Source organism: Sus scrofa, chromosome 6 (assembly GCF_000003025.6).
Source record: "Sus scrofa isolate TJ Tabasco breed Duroc chromosome 6, Sscrofa11.1, whole genome shotgun sequence".
Classification (NCBI taxonomy): domain Eukaryota; kingdom Metazoa; phylum Chordata; class Mammalia; order Artiodactyla; family Suidae; genus Sus; species Sus scrofa.
This window is the reverse complement of record NC_010448.4, coordinates 48,773,694-48,790,501: the sequence shown is the minus strand read 5'-3', so window position 1 is coordinate 48,790,501 and position 16,808 is coordinate 48,773,694. Positions and strand designations below refer to the sequence as shown.

The following is a 16,808-nucleotide window of genomic DNA, read 5'->3' as shown; positions in this document are numbered from 1 at the left end:
TAACCACTGAGCCAGGACTGGAACTCCCTCCTGAGCTTCTTAATAGAATAAGATAAAAATAACAATAATAAAACCTAGAGGGCCAAAAGTGGCCACATGATCCAAACCTGGCCAATCAGAACACTGAAATCATTCTAGCTACAGGGATTGGGTGAGAGATAGTCATGTTACCTAAACTGGACCAGTGAAAACTCTTCCAGCTTCCTAAAGGGCTGATGAAAGTCAGTGGCCCAAGGATGGCCACGTGACTCAGGCCTGGCCAATGAGAACACTGAATAACCCTGGCCACAAAGACTGGGTAATAGATGGCATGTGACCTAAGACCAGCCAGTGAAAACTCTTCCTACTTTTGTTGGAAAAGCATGAGCTCAAAAGAGGTGGTCTCCTTCTCATTGTGTTCCTAAAGCTGTCAGAACATAGGCCTAGGATACTGGGGACAGTTTTGTCACCAAAATGGAACAGTCTTCCTGATGATGAGGCCAACACGTCAGAGTGCAGATACAAAGACAGATTCCTAAGAACAGAATTTGAGGACCTGATCCAGCCATGCCCCAAGCTCACAGCCCCTGGATCTTTTATCTAGGAGAGCAACAGCATCCCCTTTAGTTCATCCTCTGAACTGCAGCCCAAAGAGTCCCAGCTGATACAGTTTACAGTCTGTAAAAATCAAACCTTATCACAAGTCAAAACCATGGATGATGGAAATTTGTTTTTTTGTCTTTTTGCCTTTTCTAGGACTGCTCCCGTGGCATATGGAGGTTCCCAGGCTAGGGGCTTAATCGGAGCAGTACCGCTGGCCTACGCCAGAGCCACAGCAATGCGGGATCCGAGCCATGTCTGCAACCTACACCACAGCTCAAAGCAACACCGGATCCTTAACCCATTGAGCAAGGCCAGGGATCGAACCCGCAACCTCATGATTCCTAGTCGGACTCGTTAACCACTGCGCCACGACGGGAACTCCATGATGATGGAAAATTTTTAAAGGGCACAATTATAAGTGGCAGAAATCAGAGAAAAGTGAAATAGTCCTCCGCCAAATTTTTCCCTAAGAAAATTCTTGCAGATATATAGAAAAGTAAAAATGCATTAGCGGTCAGGAAACTCCAATACAGTCTGAAATGCTGCCGTTCTAAGTTCCAGTTCCCCTGAAATGAAGACCTCTTCACCACTGCTCCAGCAAGTGCCCATGAGACCTGAGATGACATAACTCTAGGGGCTGCCACTCGTCTGCTTCTACACAAATGCCACGTATTTTAAACACCTATTTACAATGTGTATCTTTTCTTTTTCTTTTTCTTTTTGTCTTTTGTCTTTTTAGGGCTGTACCTCTGGCATATGGAGATTCCTCAGGCCAGAGATTCAATCTGAGCTGCACCTGCCTGCCTACACCACAGCCACAGCAACGTCAGATCCAAGCTGCGTCTGCGACCTACACTACAGCTCACGGCAACGCCGGATCCTTAACTGACTGAGTGAGGTCAGGGATCGAACCCACAACCTCATGGTTCCTAGTTGGATGCATTTCTGCTGTGCCATGACGGGAACTCCTTATAATCTGTATCCTTTCTTGAAATCATGGGCAAAGGATACAGAATTACAATGGTCATTAAACACACAATAACATGTTTAGTTTCCTTCAATGTTTAGGAAAATGCAAATTAAAATAATTCCAAATAGCGTCTTTCATGGCTCAGATTAGCAGGGATGAAAACACTAACTCTTTGTCTTTTTTTTTTTTTTTTTTTTTTTTTTTTTTTTTTTTTTTTTGTCTTTTTAGGGCCAAACTCACAGCATGTGGAAGTTCCTAGGCTAGGGGTCGAATTGGGGCTGCAGCTGCCAGCCTACACCACAGCCACAGCCACAGCCATTCAGGACTGGAGCCGAATCTGCGACCACAGCTCACAGCAACACTGGATCCCCGACCAACTGAGAGAGGCCAGGGATCGAACCCGCATCTTTATGGATACTAGTTGGATTCGTTTCTGCTGTGCCACAACGGGAACTCTGGGATTCCTAATCTACTGCACCACAATGGGAACTCCTCAAATATATTTAAATTTTTTAAAAAGGGTGCATTTTATGGTACAGAACTCTATTTCATTTTTTAAAAAGTCATTAAAGGTAAAAAACCAAGAGAAAAAAAAACAGAGGTAGCTACTTCCCAAAAAGCTTCAGGTGCTTTGTCACATGATGACAGGCAAGCCCTGACCCCCACATCAACCTGACTCATACTCGGACCCACCTGCTGCCTTCCCATATTCCAGTTGGTGAAACTGAGGCTCAGAGAGGAACAATGCCTGGTCCAGAGGAAAAACTGCACAATCCAGAATCTGAACCCAGGACCATGTGACCACAAAACCCTAGTGGCCCTCAGTCACTCTGCTTTTCCCTAATCGGGGACAATCAGACTCAGAAAGATGGGGTTATGTGCCATCAGTCACATGGGAGTACAAAGGGGATTCAAACTCTGGACAGTGTAGCTCCGGACTCTGGACTCTTCCCCTGGCCATGCTGAGCTAGACGAAAGAATGCTGGACCACGGATGAAAAGGAGGGAAGAGGGTGTTTCCTTGGCCAGAAAAAGAGCCTTGCTGAGGGCGGGGGAGGCAAGGAGTCCCCAGGGATCCAGCCCAGCAGCTGCAAAGCCTCCAGTGCATTTTCCCCTGGTTGGTCCCCCTCAGGTGGCAGGAGCCCAGCTCTCCCCAACCCTCCCCAAGCAAGAACTGGTGGCTGAGCCAGACCAGCTGGTCAGGCCCCCGGAGACTGGAAAAGCAGGGGCCCAGGACTCCACCATCTGGCCACTCAGCCAGGAAGGACAATTGGCGGAGGCCCTGCAGGAAGACTCGGTCATGTGGCCTAGACCTGGGAGGTGGGGTTCTAGGAAGGCCGCTGTAGCAGCTGGGATGGGGGACAAGGGGAAGGACATGAGGAGGACACAGGGAAAAGGAGAGATCAAGGGAGAGGGGAAGAAGAGTTCCCTGGTGGCTCAGCGGGTTAGGGACCTGGCATTGTCACTGCTGTGCTGTGGGTTTGACCCCTGGCCCTGGAACCTCCCCACGCCATGGGTGTGGTCATAAAGAAAAGGTGGGGGGGGGGAGAAAGATGGAGAATTGGAATAAAAAGAGACGAGAGAAGAGAGTAAGACAGAGATAAAGAGGCATGGGGAGTTCCCATCGTGGCTCAGCAGAAACGAATCCAACTAGTATCCATGAGGATGCAGGTTTGATCCCTGGCCTCACCCGGTGGGTTAAGGATCCGGCGTTGCTGTGAGCTCTGGTGTAGGTCGCAGACACAGCTTGGATCCCACGTTGCCATGGTTGTGGCGTAGAGCAGCAGCTACAGTTCTGTAGCTGGGAACTTTCATATACTTTAGGTGTGGCCCTAAAAAGACAAAAAAAAAAAAAAAACAGAGGCACTGAGACAGGTACAGAGAGAGACAGAGAGATGGGAGAAAGAAAATTAAAAGAAACAGACACAGAGGAACTGGAGGAGCAGGAGTGGGAGACAGGCTCCGATGAAGCAGAGGGGGACGGATCACTCACATCCCGCGCCTCAGACCCTGAGCCAGCACCTCCCCCAGCTGAGCCTGGCCCTGGCAGCCTGAGGGGCGGGGCAGCCAGGAAGTGTGCCCAGCTGGACGACACCCTCCCTCCTGCGCACGCCCAGGCCTGGGCTCTCAGGCGGGCCCAGGGGCAGCAGGGAAGCCTTTCTCCCCAGGCAGCAGGGAGGCCTTTCTCCCCAGTGGCAGCTTCTTAGGCTCAGCTGGGCTACATCTGGGGGCCTTGGCCCATTGAGTCACTGCCCACCTCGTGCTCCCTCTGCTGGGGAATTAGCCCAGGAGTCCTGAGCTGGGGCCTGCCCATTGCTGTGTGACCCCGGGGCCAGTCTCCTGTCTGCCCTGGGGCTGTCTCTCCTTTAAACAAAGGGGACCCCACTTCATGGTCTCCAGGGCCTGGTGGGGCTGAACCCCCATGTGCAGGGAACAGAGTACAGAGAGGGACTCTGCACTGGTTTAGGGCAGGAGGCCCCAAACCCTCCCTTTGAAACCTAAATGGCCAAAAAGGGAGATAAGGACACTCGAGGTCATGCATGCTCCCCAAAATGCAAAAGCAAAGACTACAGGAAGAAGAAGAAGAAAAAAAAAAGACCACCGTGAGATACACTTCCCATCCATCAGACAGGGAAAACATCTAAAAAGTCTGACAGGAGTTCCCATCGTGGCTCAGTAGTTAATGAATCCGACTAGGAACCATGAGGTTGCGGGTTTGATCCCTGGCCTTCAGTGGGTTAAGGATCTGGTGTTGCCGTGAGCTGTGGTGCAGGTTGCAGATGTGGCTCGGATCCCGCGTTGCTGTGGCTGTGGCGTAAGCCGGCTGCTACAGCTCCGATTAGACCCCTAGCCTGGGAACCTCCATATGCCGCGAGAGCGGCCAAAGAAAATGGCAAAAAAACAAAACAAAACAAAAGCCTGACAATACCAAGTGTTGATGAGTAGGGGTCAGGAGCTCTCATTTGCTGCTGGGCGGACAGCATTAAATGACCTGAGAACTGGGGCAAGTCCGTCAGCGTCAGGTGAACTGTAGCCAGCTCCAACTTTTGGCACCACATTAATGCTTCACAGAGCATCCCCCCCAGCACAGCTTTTTATTTTTACTTTTTGTCTTTTTAGGACTGCACCTGCAGCATATGGAGGTTCCCAGGCAAGGGGTCAAATCAGAGCTGCAGCTGCCAGCCTACACCATAGCCACAGCCACACCAGATCTGGGCCGTGTCTGTGACCTACACCACAGCTCACTGCAACGCCGAATCCTTAACCCACTGAGTGAGGCCAGGGATCGAACCCACATCCTCATGCATACTATCTGATTTGTTACTGTGGTACATTTTTTTTTTTTAATCTTTTTGCCATTTCTAGGGCCACACCCGCAGAAGGATATGGAGGTTCCCAGGCTAGGGGTCGAATCGGAGCTGTAGCCACCGGCCTTCGCCAGAGCCACAGCAACGTGGGATCCGAGCTGCATCTGCAACCTACACCACAGCTCACGGCAACACCGGATCCTTAACCCACTGAGCAAGGCCAGGGATCAAACCTGAAACCTCATGGTTCCTAGTCGGATTCGTTAACCACTGAGCCATGACGGGAACTATGGTAGTACATTTTTTTTAAAAAAACTATATGCATGGGGGGAAATGCCGAAACGAAACGAAAATATAATCAAAAACAAATGAAACAACTATTTCAACACAAATGACATAATCTACGGAAGGGAAAGAAATAACCCAGCTTTTGACCACGGTGTAGTGATGATGTTCTCTTCAGCTGAAGACAATTAAAATTTTAAAACTTGTAAACAAGCACTGTCTCTCAGATTTACTGGGTCAGCGATTCTGAAACCACCCATCATGCCTTGTAATCATCACAGTGTGCGTACGAAGTCCCTACTGGGATTGGCCCATTTTACTGAAGAAGAAATGCACAAAAATGAGAAATAATTTCATGTCACCCATTTGGTAAGTCAGCCAGGCTCCAGCATCCACAGCCTTGACCTTGGTGTCTGCCGCCTCCCATAGTCCCGCTGTCACCGAGGAGCTTAGCTATAGGGTCCTTCCCGTCACACGAAGGCGGCATCAGAGGCTCAGAGTAGAGGCAAAGCCATGTGCCCCACATCACATACCTGGCAAAGTGTCAGAGCTCTGATTCAAACCCACACCCACTGCCCTAGGCTTTGGGGAAGAGTAAGCGATCATCGTAAAATGACTGACAATCCCAGTAATAGTTACTGCTGGGCTGGAGGTCTTCGCTGGCCGCTCCTGACCCACAGTCTAAGCTTCTCCCCCCCCGCCCCGCCCCCGTTCTGTGCCCTGGGGGGCTGACCTGTTTGGATGGCTATTGGCTCCCCTGCCGTCTGGCTTCCAGGTGGGCTGGGGTCAGGACTGGCTCCGCAGTTTGCAGGACCCAGTGCAAAATGAAAAGGCAGGTCCCTTGATTTGAATGTTGAGGATTTCCAAAGAGGACAGCAGAGCATAAAAATGTATGCTGGAGGGCCCGCTGCAGCTCCTCGGAGATGAACCCAACTAGTACCCATGAAGATGTGGGTTCTATCCCTGGCCCCCCGGCCCCAGTTGGTTAAGGATCCAGAGTTGCCATGGGCTATAGCTCTGATGTGACCCCCTAGCCTGGAAACTTCCATATGCCACGGGTGTGGCCCTAAAAAAACAAAACAAAAAACCCCCCAAAACCGAGTGTGGGGCCTTGTGGGACTGCACTCATGAGGTCAGCCCTGTGGACTGAGGGGGGCAGACAGGAGAGGGGAGACGGAATCCAGGGTAACACTTCCTGTCTCTTCCCTGAAGCAGCAACAAGGGCCAGATGCCATTCCTTCTGTTTGTTTGTTTGTTTTCATGGAGTTCCTGGGCCAGGGATCAGATCCAAGCTGCAGTTGCGACCTAAGCTGCAGCTGCAGCAATGCCAGGGATAGAATCTAACATCCTAGCACTCCCAAGATGCCATCGGTCCCATTGTAGCACAGCAGGAACTCCCCAGCTGCCATCCCTTTATTTATTTATTTATTTTAATCCAAGTATAGTTGGAGTTCCCATCATGGTGAAGTGGAAATGAATCTGACTAGGAGTCATGAGGTTGTGGGTTCGATCCCTGGCCTTGCTTAGGGGGTTAAGGATCCAGCGTTGCCGTGAGCTGTGGTGTAGGTCACAGACACGGCTTGGATCTGGCGTGAAGGCCAGAGGCTACAGCTCCGATTTGACCCCTAGCCTGGGAACCCCATATGCCTTGGGTGTGGCCCTAAAAAGCAAAACAAAATAAATAAATAAATAAATAAGTATAGTTGATTTACAATGTTTCATCAAGTTCTGTTGTACAACAAAGTGACCCAATCACACACATTTCCTTCTGCTGTAGGATCCCATGGCCCCGCCGGCTGCCATTCTTGACTAAGGGTCCCCACACCTGCCTGGCAACCCCCTGCCTCCCAAGGAAGTAAAGGTTCCCTGCTGTTAGTCCCAAGGCTTTTCCATTTTCTGCTCACACCTTTGACAAGGCTCTTGGATAAGCCTTCTGAAAATCATCCTCAGTGGAGCGTGCCTTCTTTTTCCTGTTGGGACCCTAACAGTCACAGATCCCCATATGCTGGGAACTCACCACGTCCCAGGGCCCAGCTTCACCCAGCCCTTGGAGGCCCGCACCGGTGTGGTCCTCCTTGAGCTGGGAATATGGAGGCTCAGAGAATGTCTACACGTGTGCCCTGGCTGGGATTCAAACCCAGATCTGTTGGCCTCCCCTGCCCAAGCTTCCATCGCTTTGGCCCCTGGCTGCTTCTACTACATGATCTCTGCTCTGTCTGACCATCCAGGCCACTGCTCGTCTCTGCTGATATTCTGGGAAATCGCTGAGAGCAGACCTGGGGTCGTGTCATCCCCGTGTGACCACCACCTGCCCAGCCAGCAAGGTCCGGATCTCAGGCAGTGATCGATTTTTCAGAGGCCAGTGAGACGGTCACCTTCCCCACTATGGTCTGTGAGTATCAGGGGAGGAGGGTGGCTAGGGATTAACATGGTCCTGAATGCCCACTTGGTGGCTGTGTGACTTTGGGCGAGCCACACACCCTTTCTGTGCTGTGGTTTTCTCACGTGTACATTGAGGATAACCATAGCACCTCCTGAATAGCGCTGCTGGGGAGGAGGGACGCATTATCAGTGGCCAGCACAGAACATATGTCAGTGGTTATCAAAGTGCATTCCAAGGACACATTGGGATTCCCAAGATCTTTTCAGGGGATTTGCAATGTTACAACTATTAAAACAAACAATCAAACAAAACCCAGCTAAGGTGTTGTTTGCCTTCATCGAGCTCATTCTCTCCCAGGTACATAGCAGGGTTTTGCAAAGACCATATGACACATGCTATGGTCTAAAAGACTGAATGCAGAAGCAGAAGTGAGAAGCCAGCGCTGTTTTAAGCCAGATGTGAAAAGGAGCTGCAAGACTGACAACAGTACCAATCTTCTGCCCACATTTTTTGCTGCTTTGGAAAACACAGTTGTTCTTCACGATGGAATGCTTTGGAGTTAATCTGTGGTTGGTTTATTACTGTTGTTTTAAAACAAATCAATAATTTAAATATATTAATCTTTTTTTTTAATGGCCACATCCTCGACATATGGAAGTTCTCAGGCCAGGGGTTGAATCTGAGTCACAGCTGCAACAACACGATCCTTTAACCCACTGTGCTGAGCCAGGGATTGAACTCAAGCCTCCACAGCGACCCCAGCCACTGCAGTCAGATTCTTTTTTTTTTTGCTTTTTAGGGCTGCACTTGTAGCATATGGAAGTTCCCAGGCTAGGGGTAGAATTGGAGCTGTAGTCGCTGGCCTATGCAGCCACGGCAACAAGGGATTTGGGCTGCATTTTCAACTCACATCACAGATCACATCAATGCCAGATCCCCGACCCAGTGATCGAGGCCAGGAATCGAACTCACATTCTCATGGATACGAGCGGGGTTCGTTAACCACTGAGACACAAAGGGAACTGCCTGTAGTCAGATTCCATTGTGCCACAGCAGAACTTCTGTTTTAATTTTTATTTATTTTCTTAAATTAAAAAATTTTTTTTCTTTTAATAGCCTCACCTGCGCCATATGGAGGTTCCCAGGCTAGGGGTCGAATCAGAGCTGCAGCTGCCAGGCTTTGCCACAGTCACAGCAACATGGGATCTGAGCCACATCATGACCTACAACGTAGCATGTGGCAATGCTGGATCCTTCACCCACTGAGCAAGGCCGGCGATCTTAACCCACTGAGCCACAGTGGGAGCTCCAGGTAATTTTTAATCTGGTAAATAATGGTGGATGTAATCCACACAGACAAGCTCTTTGGGGACCTCAGTGATTTCTAAGAGGCAAAGAGATCCTGGAGACCAAGGCAGCTGGGAACCGCTGGGCTACGGAAAGCAATCCTGCCCTTGGCAGCCTATCCAGATCGGTTTCTCTCTTTGCTCCTCTGTCCGTCACCCCCACCAGAACGTAAGCCCCGAGGGGGCCGTGATTTTCAGTCAGGTTTGCTTACTGCTGTATTCCAGAGAAGCTCCTGGCATATGGACATGGGTGCTCAGTAAAGCTCTGCTGCATAGGTAAACGAATAAATACTAATTAGTGTCATTTATTATCAGTCGACTCTTTTTTTTTTTCTGCCAGACTCTGTGTCAAGCTTTTTTTTTTTTTTTTTTTTTTTTTTGTCGTTTGAGGGCTGCACCCGTGGCATATGGAGGTTTCCAGACTAGGGGTCGAACTGGAGCTACAGCTGCCAGCCTACACCACAGCCACAGCCATGCCAGATCCCAGCTGCATCTGTGACCTACCCCACAGCTCATGGCAACGGCGGATCCTTAACCCACTGACCGAGGCCAGGGATCAAACTCACATCCTCACGGATACTCGTGGGTTCGTTATCACTGAGCCACAGTGGCAGCTCCTGTGTCAAGTACTTTTTAGGCAGAAGGTGTATCTGAAGGAGTGGCAAAGAGTCGTGAGAGCTGGATCTGAATCCAGGCTCTGCCACTTGCTACCCTGAACCAGTAAGTTCACCTCCGAGAGCCTCAGGTGCTGTTCCTGGATCATAGAGGCAGGAGCCATCACACCCTGGGAGGAGAGACGCAACACCTGTGTTCCCACCTCCAGTCAGTGCATCACACGGATGGATACTGAGCATCCACCGGCTGCCGGGCTAAGAGCAAAGACAAGGCAGACTCTGCGTCTGTTCTCTGAGAGCTGCTGTTTCCTAAGGGAGATGCTGGCTAGCTGTGTGTCCTCGGGCCAGGTACTGTTCTGTGCCTCAGTTTCCCCATTGGTCTCGGGGGGATAGTAATAGTACTGATCTCTCAGGATTGCTGAGAGGAGTCAGTGAGAGCTCAGCGCAGAGGCTGCTAGAGGAAGTGCTCCCTGAATGTCATTACCACTCTGTGCAAAGCCATTCTCCTACCTCTGAGCTGTGGTTTCTCTATCCAGCAAACAGGTGTCAGGGGCTGTGAAACCCTCAGTGTGCTGGTTCTCGACCTACTGTTCTTGGCTCTAAATCCTTCCTCCTCCTTTGCACCCTAAGCTCTAAGGGTGGTGGCTGCTTCCAACAGTGACTACTCAGTTTTTCCTTTCTGCTTCTAGCCCTTCTAACACACTTGAAATAAACCCCTATCTTAAAATCCCCTCTGTCTGAAATACCTCCAGGGGGATCTGGCCCTGCTTCGGGCCCCCCTGTGGCTAGAAAGCCCCCACCTATGTCAGCCAGGCCATACCTGCAGCTTCTTGAGTTGGCTATTGACGGTGGCCAGGTCCCCTCCGGGGTCCACGTCTTGTAGCTGGCTTTCCATGTGAAGGAGCTTCTTATCCAGTTCGGCGAAGCTCTGAACCAGCTGGTCGGCCTTGCTGGCTTCAAAGAGCTGCCTGGCCTTGGCCTGGGTGGTGCTCTCCAGCTCTGCCCAGCACTGCCGGATCTCTCCCAGCTTTTTTCGCACCGAGGCTGCCAGCTCCGGTTTCTCTTGCATCAGTTGCTGGCCCTCCTGCCCCAGACGATGGGAGGCAGGAAATGAAGGGGAGGGAGTGGATGGTGGGGCAACAGAACACAGGGAGAGAGGTGGAGAGAGACAGAGGCAAGGAGTTGGGAAACAACCAGAGAGACAGAGACATGAGGAGGGGAGGCAGAGAAGGGAGCAACCACGGGAAGAGACAGAAGGAGAGACAGACAGAGGTATGGGGAGGGAGACAGAGAGACACACAGGCGTGGGATAGAGACAAGGAGAGACAGACAGCCAGAGAGGGATGGACACAGAGACACGCACAAAATCAGAAACATGGGAAGAGGACCATAAGAAAGAGAAGGGGAGAGAGAGACAGATAGAGAGACAAAGGCAGAGAGAGCAAACCTTCATTAAACTCAAAGTCAAGGAGAGGGGCTCGGAGTTCCCATGGCTCAGCAGTTAAGGAATCCAACTAGGAACCATGAGGTTGCAGGTTCCATCCCTGCCCTCGCTCAGTGGGCTAAGGATCCAGCGTTGCCATGAGCTGTGGTGTAGGTCGAAGATGCAGCTCGGATCCCGAATTGCTGTGGCTCTGGCGTAGGCCGGCGGCTACAGCTCCGATTCGACCCCTAGCCCGGGAACCTCCATATGCCACGGGAGCGGCCTGAGAAAAGGCAAAAAGACAAAAAAAAAAAAAAAAAGGAGAGGGGCTTTACCACGTACCACCATTTATGGGGTATCAGTAGCCATTTAAGGGTTTAAGGCCCACTTGGGAGTCTCCATTTGCATCAGAAGCGCGGCGGGGGGTGGGGTGGGGGGGGGATCCAGGGCTGCAGGTCTAGGGGGCAGTTTTGGGGGTTGATGCTTAAAGCAAAAATCTGCCTGCGTCCCTCTAAAACTGAAGTCAAGCTCCAATGTGTGTTGGCCTAGAGCTGCATATATTATATTGCATATTAAAAATAACAACACCATAGCAATTATAGCTCGGAGTGCTTGGCCTTGTGTTAAACACTTTATGTACACGAGCCCAGGGAGGTAGCTCTATGTATTGTTTCCTTAATTTTGAAGCAGAGCAAACTGGGGCTCAAAGAAGTTAACACACTCCTCCTAAGGCCCCAGAGCTGGTAACTGGCATAGACACAGTGAGAACCCAGAGATCACTGTAGCTAACCAGGGCTTCCCCGACCTGTCTACCTGACTTTCTGGTTTATTTTATTTACTTATTTATTTATTTGTTTAGTCTTTTTAGGGCCGCACCTGTGGCATATGGAGGTTCCAGGCTAGGGGTCAAAGCAGAGCTGTAGCCGCCGTCCTACACCACAGCCACAGCAATGCAGGATCTCAGCCATGTCTGTGACACCACAGCTCATGGCAACATGATCCTTAACCTACTGAGCAAGGCCAGGGATTGAACCCACATCCTCATGGCTACTAGTTGAGTTCGTTACTGCTGAGCCACAATGGGAACTCCTGACTTTCCATTTCAGATGCTCCAAATGGTGTGGAAGGAAGCCTGGTGGGGGAGATTATAGGAAGGGGTGAAACAGTCATCCAGAAAGATGTTGACCATTTCACAGACGGGCAAACTGAGGCTCAAAGAGGTTACATGAATTGCCCTAGGGCACAAAGCTAGAAACAGACATGGAAATGATCTGAACCAGTTCAGAGATATGAGAACAGCAGGCTGGTGGTGAAGGAAGTGAGATGTGGGTTCCTGAAGGCCTCTGGCACCGGGCATGAGCAGAGGGGCCTTCTGCATCCTCACCCTCTCAATCTTCTCCAGCCACTCCTTATTCTGAGCCAGCTCGGCCATGAATGCCTGGTGCCGGAGCCATCTCTTATGCAGCTTGTGGCCGTCTTCCCGAGTGCCGTCCCGCGCCATCAGCATCTTCTCATGGATCCAGCCATCCAGCTGTGCAGACAGGGGGAGGGGCTCAGCCAATCCCCCCAACCTGGCACAGTCCCCCATCCCCTCCACCAGTCCCAAGTTCAAGGCCTAGGCTTGGAGGACTGGGAAGGGAGAAGAGGGTGGGATGGAAAAACCTTTGCAAGTGAGGCCTTTCTGGGGGATGGGGGGTATGCAGCTCAAGCCCTTTCCTAGGGGGTGGAGGATGGATAGACGGGCCACCGGAATGCCTCATCCCTTAGCCCCCCAGTCCTCAGGGCAGCCCTTCTCGACTTCCCATAAGCCCTAAGCCCCAAGGCAAGGTTCCTGAGCCAGTCAGCGTCCTCCCACCTTCAGCCAAATCAGTTCTCCAAAACAAGCCCTCCAACCCAATTTTGTTCATTTCCAGTTCAGCCTTGCACCCGCCCTGGCAGTGACACTTAGACCCTTCAATTCAGTCTCAGTTGTGTCCAATAAGGACCAATTCAAGATCTCCAGCACCTTCCCAAAGGTATCAGGTGAAGCTCCCATATCTAGTCCCAGACCCCCAATATGGCCAGAGGAATACCTTAAAAACCTCCCAACTAGTGTATAGTCCAGTTCCCGCCAAAACCATCCCTCCAGTCTGGGGTAGACCCGTCCCATCCCCCACAACCCAGGTCCAGCCTCCCTACTGGACCCAAGGGACTCTCCAAATCTAGCCTTGAGGATCCAGCCCAAGACCACAGTTCCCCCAAACCACGATGACCCTTCAAATGCAAGCGTCAGGGTTACCTTCTGGTTCCCCAAATGAACCTACCCCCAAATCTAGCACCAGACTCCCCAACATGGACCAGATAGAACCTCTCCAGCCAGCCCCCCTCCCAAACTAAAGCCAATTCTAGAGCCCACACTCACCAACAAAACCAGTCATCCAAAATGCAAGCAGCCAAGCGTGGGTCCCTCTCTCTACCCTCAGCAGGACCAATCGCAAGGCTGCTTTCTGAGCCACCCCTCCCTCTCAATAAGACTTGTCCCCATGCCGGAACCTCTCCACTCATAACCAAACCTGGCACCTGGGACAGTTTGCTCCTCCCCTTTCTCCTCCCTCCCTCAGTCACAAGATCCTCCTCCTCCCTCCTGGAAAAAAAAAAAAAAAAAAAAAAAAAGCAGGGGACTCTAGCTTGCAGGCGTAGCCAAGGACAAATTCCCAGTCGGCCAAACCCCACTCCTTGTCCCCTGAGCATGTATGTGCTCCCCAGGGGTCCAGGACAGCTTCAGACTTCCTCATATGCACACACATACTAGAGCCAAGTCAAAGGCTGGATCCCCCAACGCAATTCACAGGTTCCGACAAGCAGGGAAGAGTTCGCCAATGGCAGCCACGGCTCATAAGGAAGGCAAAGCCCCTGAAGGAGAGGTACTCTGTCATCGAGGTAAAGCCCCCCAAACGTGACCGACCCTTACCACTCAGGGCAAAGCCAGAGTCCCCAACAACCTAGTGAGAAACCCCCAAAGTCAGAACTCTCAAACCCAAAGCAAATCCAAGACCGTCATCGTCCAAGGCAAACCCCCCCGCAAAAGTGATTCGCCCCGAATATCTAAGGCTAAATACAGATTCCGCAAGAATCAGAGAACAGCCCCTCCAAAGACTGAGAGTCCCCCGATCCCTGGGTAAATCTCAGATGCCCCACTGCCCAGAGGAGAGCCTCCTGGAGAGGTTGAGACCCCCTTAATCCCGAGGGCAAGCCCGCACTACCCCGAGAGTAGCCTTGAAAGTCCTCCTTTTTCCGCTCCCCTCCCTTGGGACCGGGGCCCTTAGTCCCGCCCGCAGCAGCACCGCGGACAGCTCCCGGCGCCCGGGCCCCTTCCAACGCTGGGGGCTCCCGCCCCCGCGCCGCCCGCGCCCCTCCCTCCCGCGGCAGGTAGGCGAGCACGCGCCCAAGCCCCTTCCCCCGCCCGCCTCGGCGGGGGCGCGCATCAGCCCCCTCCCCTGGGCGCTCCCGAGACCTGAAGTGGTGGAGGCGTTGGCGGGGCGTCCCTGCGGCGGGCGGGCGGGGTCTCGCCCCTCCACTGCGACCGCGGCGGCAGTGGTGGTGACGGCTGAGGCTCTGGCGGGCGCGCGCCCCCCTTCCCCGCCCCCGCGCCGCGGCAGCGCGCCCGCCCGCGCGCGCCCCCTGCCTGCCTCTGTGCCCGCCTCCGTGCCCGCCTCCCTGCCAGGCCCCAGTTGCGGGTTGAGAAGGAATCGCCACCCTCCCTGAGGCATGGCGGGGGCGGGGGGGGGGGTTCTGCGCCATCTCAGATGATTGCTGCTTGGTCCAGAACAATCTAAAGGGAGAGGGGCCTCTGGGCCAAATCAAAATGCAGGGCAGGGGTAGGCGGTGAGAGGAGGGTAGGCTGGGGCCTGAGCTACCTCCGTTACGTGAAGGAGGGTGGGGTGCGGTGTGCTCCTGAATCATCTCAGATGGGTAGAGGCTCAGATTCCTGGCTACTTCAGCAATACGGGGACAGGAAATATGGGAGGGGGGTTGGTATCTCTCTTATAAGACTTCAGTCCAGAATGATCTCCAGAGGGAAGGAGGGGGACAGGGGGCTCCTGAACTCATCTCTAACGGGCTCGAGTTCCACACCCAACTCTCATGGATGAGTTGGGAGGGGGCTATGAAAGCCATTGACCATTTCATGTGTGGGAAGAACAAGCTACCATGGGGGTTCACCATGGAGGGAATCAAATCATCTTTAACTGGGGGGATTGGGGCCTGGTTCCGGAACCATCTTTGGGTGGGGGAAACTTAAGAACGGTATCATTGCGGAGGGGGTGCTAATGATCCTGGGTCAGGTAGACAGATGCGGCCGGGACCATCTCGGGTTGGGGCTTGGAAAATATTTACTGACCATCTATCTCTTCCTGGGGCCATAGCTTATGTGCTTGGAGCCCAGAAGAGTTTCTTTGGAAAGCAGGGAACGGAGAGAGAGGAAGTGTGTCTCCTCAACCATCTCTAATGCGGAAAGGGACCTGGACCACTTCTGACATGGGACCATCCTTATGGTCTACTAAAAGGGTAGAGCTTGATTCCTGGACACTTTTAAAGGGGTGACGTCTCGGTCCTGGACTATCTCTGACTGAAGCTGTCCTCTGGGCTGCTGACCCACCAGTGCGTGCCCCCACCTCTCTCCCACCTCCAGTCCTTCTCCCCAGCAGGGCGCTTCTCACTAATCTCCCGAGGAAAAGGTGAGATCAGCGCGCGTCCCCGCGGACCCGTATGCGCGGACGCGCGCCGTTGCCAGGGGCGCCCAAGGCCCCTCCCTCCTTCCCCGGGCGCCCGCGTGGGCGGTGGAGCCTTGGGAGGCATGCGCACTGAGGCCAGGCTCCGCACGCCTCCTGGCGGCACAAAGTGAACATCGCTCCGCGACCCACTTAGACGGGGCGTCCCCGCCCCCACCGGCCTCAGACCAGGAGCGCTTCCCTCCTTACGAAAGAAGACCCTGGGTCCAGCACAGCTGGAATTCCTACCTCGTGGCAGTCTCGGAGGAAGTGCTGCAGCCCAAGTTGGTCGTGAAGCTTCTGCATCCATTGTTGGGCCCGTAGTTGGTTTTCTTGGCTCCTGGGGATGGGGAGATAGGAGTTGGGGGAATCCTGGGGCTGGGGGCGCTGGCAGTAGGGCTGTGAAGGCATTGAGTTTGGCAGGGCTAGGAACCTGGGACCTTTGAACAGGCAGAGCCAGGGACAGAGCTGGAGAGAAGATGGGGAGGGAGAGAGAGAGAGTGGGAGAGTGAAAGGGAAAGAATGGGAGAGGGACAGAGGCAGATATCTGGAAAGAAAGAAATACAGACACTTCGAGAGACACAATCCCAGAGAAAGAGATAACAGACCTACAGGCAGAGTAAGAGACACAGAGACAAAAACTTAGAGAATGAGAGACAACTAGAGAGAGGCATCAGGAGGGAGACAGACTCAGAGTTGGGGAGGATGGGACAGGACAAAAGCTTAGAGAGGAATTCCCGTCGTGGCGCAGTGGTTAACGAACCCGACTAGGAACCATGAGGTTGCGGGTTCAGTCCCTGCCCTTGCTCAGTGGGTTAACGATCCGGCGTTGCCATGAGCTGTGGTGTAGGTCGAAGACGCGGCTCAGATCCCGCGTTGCTGTGGCTCTGGCGTAGGCTGGCGGCTACAGCTCCAATTTGACCCCTAGCCTGGAAACCTCCATATGCCGCAGGAGCGGCCCAAAGAAATATCGAAAAGACAAAAAAAAAAAAAAAAAGAAAGAAAAGAAAAAAAAAATTCCAAAGATAAAAAAATTAAAAAAAAAAAAAAGCTTAGAGAGATGAACAAAAACACACACAGACACAAGACCAGAGACAAAGAGAAGCAGAGACCTCAAGAGGGAGTGATTGACAGAGACAGAGAAAAAGAA

The 16,808-nt window shown here is 52.5% G+C and overlaps 1 protein-coding gene across 4 annotated transcripts in view; it reads right to left on the bottom strand.

Annotated features, from left to right (window-relative positions):
* SPTBN4 (spectrin beta, non-erythrocytic 4) overlaps positions 1-16,808 on the bottom strand; it is an 82,961-nt gene that overhangs the window by 22,298 nt on the left and 43,855 nt on the right. For 3 of the 4 annotated variants that reach the window (XR_002344657.1, XM_021094394.1, XM_021094395.1), the window contains 3 exons: positions 15,908-15,998; positions 12,295-12,441; positions 10,308-10,571 (listed from right to left, as the gene is read on the bottom strand). Coding sequence is in view for 3 of the 4 variants with exons in the window: in XM_021094394.1 (XP_020950053.1) it covers positions 10,308-10,571; positions 12,295-12,441; positions 15,908-15,998 (502 nt within the window). In the remaining variant the exon portion in view is untranslated. Of the gene's footprint in view, positions 1-10,307; positions 10,572-12,294; positions 12,442-14,403; positions 14,541-15,907; positions 15,999-16,808 lie in introns of those variants that run through there. The other variant, XM_021094396.1, reaches the window with a different exon arrangement.